This window comes from Microdochium trichocladiopsis (genome assembly GCF_020744255.1).
Source record: "Microdochium trichocladiopsis strain MPI-CAGE-CH-0230 chromosome Unknown B0I36scaffold_19, whole genome shotgun sequence".
In the NCBI taxonomy this organism is placed as follows: Eukaryota; Fungi; Ascomycota; class Sordariomycetes; order Xylariales; family Microdochiaceae; genus Microdochium; species Microdochium trichocladiopsis.
In genome coordinates this window covers 297,500-305,681 of record NW_025763562.1, presented here as the reverse complement: position 1 = coordinate 305,681, position 8,182 = coordinate 297,500, and the positions used below count along the sequence as shown (strand labels likewise).

Below are 8,182 nucleotides of genomic sequence, written 5' to 3'. Positions count from 1 at the left end.
CAATACCACATGTCGTCCTGGGGGGCCGGCTGAGCATTCTTGCGTGGGTGAATCTACTTTTGCCCCTGTTGCGACTCGCGACTCTCGATATACGCCACTGGCAGCAACATACGACAGCATCACAACACAATCCACAGCACAACCCACGACATGGTCAACATCAACTTTCCCGGCTTCATCGACGTCGCTGCCGAGAACCGCGACGGGCGGCGCATCCAGGTGCTCGGCGGCAGCATGGCGCGCTCCGTCAACCGCTTCGACCAGAGCTTCCTCTCAAGCGACTTCCCCCGCAGCCCGTCCAAGCTCTACGTCACGGCCGAGACGGACGACTTTGACAGCCGCGCCCTGGCCCAGTGGCGCAGCGAGGGCTTCGATGTCGAGTATCTGTCCATGGGCAAGGGCGGCTCCGAGTACGCCAACAAGCTGCACGAGATCAGCCGCAGGGAGCTGGGGCCTTGTGAGCGGTTTGGCATAATTGGTAAGTCAGGAGGGCGCTAAGCAACTAGTCGACTGGACGAAGCAGTCCGCTCTTTAGTCCGGGGTTCCCTCTGGCTGACCATAGCACAATACGACAGCGTACGGCGATGCGGCCTCTGCGTGTCTCTTGCACTTCCACAACCTCGACAACAACCACGAACTCCGCCTCGGCTGCCTCGTCGCATACTATCCAACCCAAATCCCAGACCCGGACTCGCGGTACCCCGGCGGCATCCAGGTCCTCGTGCACCTGGCCGGCAGCGACGTCGGCGTGGTCAAGCGGGCGCAGATGGTCGGCATCCAGGGCAAGGACCGCGCCCGCCATCGCCAGATTGACGCCGGTCTCGGTGTCGGCGGCAGGCTGCCCGGCATCAAGTACCCGGCGTACAGCTACGATGCTGAGCCGGGGTTCGCTGAGCACGATCTGAAAGAGTACGAACCCGTCAGCGCCGAGCTCGCATGGACGCGCAGCTTGAGTGCAGCGAAGAAGGCGTTCCAGATCGACATCGACCTCGAGGAAATTGTTGATACCAACATCCAGGGTAAGTGGCAGCCCTGAAGGAAGACTACACAGTCGCGCCTGGCTGCTAATATACTCCAAAATAGCCAAGTTTTTCAGCAAGAACCTGAAGCAGACAATGTCCACGTTCAGCAACGCGACGCCGCACGTCACCCACATGCCTACGCTCACGGGCGGCATCGGGGCCAGCGAGCTGCAGTCCTTCTACTCTAACTTCTTTGTCAACACGCACCCAGACTCGCTCGAAATCACCCCCGTCTCCCGCACCATCGGCGCCGACCGCGTCGTCGACGAGCTGCACGTCTCGTTCAAGCACACGCACGAGATGCCGTGGATCCTGCCCAACGTGCCGCCCACGAACCGGCGCGTCGAGATCATGATCGTCAGCATCGTCGCCGTCAGGGCCGGGAAGCTGCAGCACGAGCACGTCTACTGGGACCAGGCCAGCGTGCTGATGCAGGTCGGCCTGCTCGACCCGAAGCTGCTGCCCGAGAGGGCAAAGGAGAAGGGCGCGACGTCGATGCCCGTAGTAGGCAAGGAGGCTGCTCGGCGCATGCTGGGTCGCGAGAGGGACTACGAGCAGGGGCAGGCGGACAATGAGCTGATCCCGTCGTTCTGGGGAGATGATGCCAAGGGCAACAAGGGCGATGAGGAGTCGTCGTCGTCTCGGAAAAAGGGCAAGCAGCCTGCAGAGCAGAAGATGCTGGAGGGGGGAGGGAAGACGGAAAAGGAGCCCAGTAATGTTGGCAATGAAGACGATGGGGCAGAAGACACTTCAGAGATCCCGGATAGGACAAAGGACAAGACTGGAAACGGCTCTGGTGGTGAGGAAGAGAATTAAGCAGCTGATACTTCTAATATGGATCAAGTTTACAAATACCATGTTGTTCTATGGGATGCATGAGGACTCATGCATGGCTATGGTCTCGAGAGTCTCTCATTGGTGCTGACTGTATCGAAGCGGGACATCAGCGAGGCCTGACCCCTCTTTCGAACTGTTGTCCCGCATCAGAATCCGAGTGTCGTATCTTCATTTGTGAACCACGCCCGGCTGTCTGCAGGAATAGTACGCGCCAAAAGTCTTCCACTTCTGCGACGCCATGTATTACAAGCATCAGCCTCTACCGAAAAGCCAGATCCGCATCTTGCACCTCGACACCGGGACTGCAGATGGAGAGCTGCAGTGCTGTATCGAACACGTCGACTTCCCCGGCGCGAAATATGTCGCGCTCTCATACCCGTGGGAAGGCGACCAGATCGACTATCAACTTGCAGTCCGAAGCACAGCAGGAGATGAAGAGGGTGTCCTCCCACTCACCCGGAATCTGCACAACGCACTCAAGGATCTGATGAGGTCCGACGTGCAGCCAAAGCGTTTCTGGATCGACCAGATCTGCATCGACCAGAAGGACTTGAAGGACAAGGAAGCACAAGTCAAGAGAATGGGCGACATCTACCGACAAGCCATGTTGGTGGTCACTTATGCTGGACCGGAGTCGAGCGAAGATGAGGAAGCCATTTCGTTGCTGGATACGCTTGCAATCCAGTACATCACTCCTTTCTGGACGCATTACCTGCACGACGACATGTGGAAATGGTTGATGACGCTTGACGCGGAGCTTGAAGATGATGGCGGGCTCGAAATCGACACGACCGATCACGCGGATGCGACGTCGGAACTCAGTCGACTTCGGCAAAGGCTTCGGAGCCCGTTACCTGTTCACAAAGGTTGGGGAGGCTTGATGCGAATCCTGCTAGGCTCGTGGGGTCGTCGCAGATGGATGGTCCAAGAGAACGTGCTTAATCCCAAAGTGCTGATACTGCGAGGCGGGAGGACTCTTGACCAGCGAACCATCCTGATCCTTTGCGGCTTTCTTCTATTCAAGCTCTGGGATCGACGACTACCCAATGGGGGGAGACTCTCGGACGAAGACGCGCGAAACCTCTCGAACGTCTCAATGTTGTGGCGCATACAGCGGGTGGTCATGACCGAGACACAACTCAACCTGAGCGACCTGCTCCACTGGTTCCGCAACTCCTTGTGCAGTGACCCGAGAGATGCTGTGTATGCACTTCTTAGCCTAGCGCAGGACCGAGAGGCACTGGGCATCGAAGCCGACTATTCAAAGTCGCTCGAGGATGTCCTGGTGGACACAGCCGTGGCCATGCTTAGTAAGGACGGTTTGAGCATGTATCTCAAGCAGAGAGACGTGCCAGACATCGCGCCCGAGAAAGGGGTGCCGTCGTGGGTGCCGATGTGGGCGCCCAGGCACCAAGCGACAGGCCTCGTCCAGACTTCTCCTTACACTCGTATCAAGCTCAGTAGCCCGGCTGCATCGGTCTTGAGATTCCAGAACAACAACCGGGTCCTAATTGTCAAGGCTGTTCCAATCGGAGCAATATCAAGGAGCTTCGGACTCGTGGAGAGGCGGCCGACCCAGCATGTCCAGCAGTTCCTCAGGAGTCCGACCACAGCACAAGCCCACCCAGCCGGCCAGGCGTTCCAAAATGCTGCCGAGTACCTTTCGTCGCAGGGGATGGCAGAGGATGACGTCACCTACACTCTGGCTCGGGCCTTCCTTGCCACCACATCATGGAAGGCTCACGATGATCACGCAGCACTGACCCAAAGCTCAAATAATGGCCAGTTGACAGATTGTGATGAATGTGCACGCCACATCAGGGCAGGGTACCGCGCCGCCATGAGGATCCTCGTTCCAGGACCTAATATGCCGCACGGGACCAAGCTACGAGTGCAATCTGAGACACTTGACGGAACTCCCGGGCCTAGTCGCACGGAGATCGAGGCTGGCGTAGAGTTTATCCGGCACTTTGGCATTCACGGAGCTCAGCTGGCACTAGCTGGAGACTGTGATCTCTCGTGGATCCCGGTGAGAAGCCGGCCTGGTGACCTTATTTTCAAGCCCGTGGGTATTACGACTACGTTCGTCTTGAGGCCGACTTCCGACAGCTGCCAAGAGTATCGAATGGTCGGGACCGCCTTTGTGCATGGGTATATAGACGGGGACGCATTCAAGCTGGAGCATGGTTGGGAGCAGAGTGCCCAGGAGGTGCGTATCGTCTGATTAGCGCGCAGTGTGCGAGTCGTGGGTGGTCAAGATAGTCTCGGACGATTCGTCGTGATAATGTCATTTACTAAGCAGTACGTCTAAGCGATCAACATTTTACATTGTAGGCCCCAGCCACCTACCCTGCGCTATGTTAGGGGATAGTTCTGTCTTGGCTGAGATGCATGGGAGCACGCCGACCACGCCAGATCTAGACCACCCTGAGTGCAGGCACAACACGTGCCGATAGACGATATCCCTCCTTGCCTGTACCCGATCCTCAGAACCCCGCCCGGTTAGCACGACAGCAGTCATCCATCACGTCCAGGGCCGTGGAAGAGCACCATATGAGCATTTGAGATTACGTACTGGTTCAGCAAACCTTGTTCGTGACGCATGCCAGCGCCACCACGATGAATGGTCTCCCTCCCTATGCTCTGGACCGCGGGACTGTGACGGTGGAGTCTCAAAGCTCAGTTGCCCTTCCCCACATTCTTTGTCTCACAGTCAATAGCACGCAGCTGGCCACGTAGTGACGTGAGTGGTGGATCAAGCGACGAGGAATTACCCGCGCCAAGAATGGCGCCAAAGATCTCGACTGCCAATTTCCATGCCCTTGCTCAATCCGGATGGGGCGGCAAGCATCGCATGACTCGGCCTCGCCTTCCAGCCCAGTCGGGAGACATTGAATTAAGGTTGGATCTTGGACCGGACCTGCGTCCGCCCGCGACCCTACGGCAGTGCCAAGACAGCAGGGCTGCGCTTATTGACCCTCGCAGCCTAGGAGAGTTTGGATGGTTTGGCTAGATAGGGTGGCCTGTCAGGGTCAGTGCTGCTTGGCATTCTCGACAGGCCATCTAGACTCGCCCGGAACTGGTCCTAGACCCTGGAAAGAGCCGCGGGATTGTCCGTGGCAGGACGAGGGCTTTATCGGTGACGAGGGCTTCATCGGTGACGAGGAATGGATGACAGACGCGGGCTCCCCGATTGCCTCGATCTGTCGTCTTGTATAAAACCTCGCATGGCAGTCCTCGTTCATTGGGGGAAGCCTCTTCGTTCTCCATCATCAGCATCAGTCATCACTTTTATCCAGCGGCCTCATTGACCGCCAGTCTTTCTTTCAAAGAACAAAAGGCCTATCCTCGCATCAAGCGTGCTTTCACACTCTTTGCGGCAGTCCTGCCCGTCGGCATCTCTGCCCTGCCCGCTCCCGTAGTCCTCGAGGAGCGCCAGCTCGTAAACAACCTTCTCTGCATTCCCTACAACATCATTGTCAACAACCTCCTGGTTGACCCATCTTTCGTTCCCTTTTGCGGCCAGTACGTCAAGGTGCCTACGACCACCATCACCAAGGCAGCTGGTGTTGCCGCGACCGTCACATCGGCCGTCACCGTCACCGGTCCTGGGGCCGTGACTGTCATCAACACCAACACCATTACTGTTCCCGCTGTGGCTCAGACCGTCACGAGCACCATCACCTCGACCCTGACTACGTTCTCGGGTACTACCTCGGCTACCTGCCTCGCCAGCGCCTATGCCGCCCCGCAGAAGGGCAAGCGCGCTGTCGGCGTTGAGGAGCGTGGCACCAGGGACAGCTGACCTCGAACGGGCTGGGTCGCCGCCTCTTGGGAGGCTTGCTGGGTGCTGGGCAATGCTCCTGCTCCTGTTCCTGCTCCTGCTCCTGTTCCTGCTCCTGTTGCTGCTCCTGCGCCTGCTCCAGCCATCCCAACCCCGGTTGTCAACACCCCCCTTGTTGGACCCCTGATCAGCGTCAGTGTTGGCCCGGTCGTCGGTGCTCCTGTCCCTGTTCCTGGCGTCCCTGCAGTCTCTGGCATCCCAAGGCCCAGCTACATCCCCGTCTCCATCCCGGACGTCAGCATCTCCATCATCTGCACCTGCTTTAGCTTTTTGTGGACACGGATCGCGGTCGCCACTCAGTGGCGACCGCGATCCAGTGTCCGTAAAATGCAGAAAAGTCGTAGACTCCGCACGGACTTCTTTGACCCAATTATGGCTCAAGACTGTGCGTAGACTTATTAGCACTATGTAACTCCCTTGGCTGCACTAAACCTGACAGCAAGGCCCCACGACTGATTCAACTAATTAACGTAATCCACAAGTGACCCGGCCACACAAGTGACCCGGCCACTTTCCGTCATTTCCGTATGGGCTACCCTATTTCCCCTTTTTCTCCACCAGTAATTATGGAACGACAATCAATTGAATGCGACCTTATTCTAGCGCTTCAGGCGCTCCAGTCAGACCCAAAATTAAGTGTACGAAAGGCTGCACAGATCTATAATGTACCTCGTACGACACTCCAAGACCGACGAAGAGGCGCGCAGCGTAAACGAGAAACCCGACCACCCTGCCAGAAATTGACCTCGTACGAAGAGGACAGTATCGTACAATACATACTCGACCTAGATTCGCGATCGTTTCCGCCGCGGATAAGTGGTGTTCGAGAAATGGCGGATCGACTCCTCCGCGTACGCGACGCGCCACGCGTCGGAACGAACTGGGCCTCAAACTTCGTACGACGACGACCTGAGCTCCGTACGCGTTTAAATCGAAGAATCGACTACCAGAGGGTCCTCTGCGAGGATCCGGACGCGTATCGCGCGTGGTTTGAGCTCGTACGAAACATAATCGCGAAATACGGGATCCACAATGACGATATCTATAACTTCGACGAAACGGGCTTCGCGATGGGTAAGATCTCGGCCGAAACTGTTGTTACAACCTCCGATCGACGCGGGAGGCCAAGAGCCGTACAACAAGGTAATCAGGAATGGGTTACAGTAATCCAGGGTATCGCGTCGTACGGCTATTCGATCCCACCATATATTATCTTCGCGGGGAAGGTCCACCTCGACTCCTGGACCGCGAATAGCCCTCTACCGCCCAACTGGGTAATCGCGCTTTCAGAGAACGGCTGGACGACGAACGAGAGAGGTCTAGAATGGGTAAAACACTTCGATTTCCATACGAAGAGTCGTATGAAGGGTACCCACCGCCTCCTCATCCTCGACGGCCACGAGAGCCACCATTCCGTCGATTTCGAGCTCTACTGCAAGGAACAGAATATTGTAACGCTCTGTATGCCTGCTCATTCATCACATAAGCTCCAGCCTCTCGATGTTGGGTGCTTTAGCCCTCTCAAACGGGCGTACGGTAAAGAAATCGAGGGTCTTATGCGGGCGCATATTACCCATATCTCAAAGGAGGACTTCCTCCCAGCCTTTTATAAGGCGTACGACGCTGCGATGACAAAGTCAAACATCCAGGCAGGCTTTAGAGCAACTGGCCTAGTACCGTACGACCCGAATTATGTGATTTCGCAGCTGGATGTAAAGTTTCACACGCCAACACCGCCAGGTTCCTCTGCTGGACTGCCACCCCCTTGGGTTTCAAAGACGCCGAATAACCCAATTGAGGCCGAATCGCAGACAGAGTATATCAAAAATCGCATCGTACGACACCAGAATAGCTCTCCGTCGTCCATTATTGAGAGCCTACGGCAGCTCAATAAAGGAATCACAATGATGGTGCACGAGCAGACCCTTATGCGCCATGACCTCGCCGAACTTCGAGATGCAAACGACCGCCTTAGCCGCCGTCGTCGTACGAAAAGAAACCAGCTACAGAAGGAGGGTCCCTTACAATTGATCAGGCAAAGGATTTGAAGGCTCAAATCGATGCGACGCAGCAGTTGAGGGCGGAAACGAGTCAGAATAGTGGTCGTACGAGGAGGCCAGAAACGCGCGCGCGACGATGTGGCGTCTGCGGCGAGCCCGGCCATAATGCTCGCACGTGTCAGAAAGTTATATCTGCCTCTGAAGAAGAGAATTCCTCATAGTTTCAATTGATTTAAGGCGTTGTAGTTGAATTCTCTTATACATTATCGTACGAGTCACTGGAAGGTGACCCGTTCACCCGTGTGACCCGCTCACCCGTGGATTACGTTATCCTCTGTAGTAAAAAAAGTCAGCTAGTCATAAGAACATAATTCAGACCAATATCATCGACAAACGTACACTCCAGTGTACCTACTGTATTGTTGTGAGTGTTACTGAGCATGGCAGAGATCTGCCAGCAAGGGAGCCTGGGTATCTGA

At 56.3% G+C, this 8,182-nt stretch overlaps 2 protein-coding genes across 2 annotated transcripts; both read left to right on the top strand.

The window, feature by feature from the left end:
- Positions 1 to 1,881, top strand: B0I36DRAFT_279634 (dienelactone hydrolase). The gene is made up of 3 exons (XM_046151457.1): positions 1 to 478; positions 576 to 1,019; positions 1,084 to 1,881. The coding sequence occupies exons 1-3, from the start codon at positions 151 to 153 to the stop codon at positions 1,836 to 1,838; spliced, it is 1,527 nt and encodes a 508-aa protein (XP_046003947.1). The 5' UTR covers positions 1 to 150; the 3' UTR covers positions 1,839 to 1,881.
- Positions 1,882 to 2,243: 362 nt separating this feature from the next.
- Positions 2,244 to 4,195, top strand: B0I36DRAFT_342813 (heterokaryon incompatibility protein-domain-containing protein). The gene has a single exon (XM_046156108.1). The coding sequence runs from the start codon at positions 2,347 to 2,349 to the stop codon at positions 4,081 to 4,083; it is 1,737 nt and encodes a 578-aa protein (XP_046003946.1). The 5' UTR covers positions 2,244 to 2,346; the 3' UTR covers positions 4,084 to 4,195.
- The last annotated feature ends 3,987 nt before the right edge of the window (positions 4,196 to 8,182 follow it).

What these genes read in the sequence shown, in the direction of transcription:
- B0I36DRAFT_279634 (XM_046151457.1), top strand. Translation starts at nt 151, where the DNA reads ATGGTCAACATCAACTTTCCCGGCTTCATCGACGTCGCTGCCGAGAAC. An exon ending in TGAGCGGTTTGGCATAATTG is followed by an intron (nt 479 to 575) that starts GTAAGTCAGGAG and finishes ACAATACGACAG; the next exon opens with CGTACGGCGATGCGGCCTCT. An exon ending in TGTTGATACCAACATCCAGG is followed by an intron (nt 1,020 to 1,083) that starts GTAAGTGGCAGC and finishes ACTCCAAAATAG; the next exon opens with CCAAGTTTTTCAGCAAGAAC.
- B0I36DRAFT_342813 (XM_046156108.1), top strand. Translation starts at nt 2,347, where the DNA reads ATGAGGTCCGACGTGCAGCCAAAGCGTTTCTGGATCGACCAGATCTGC.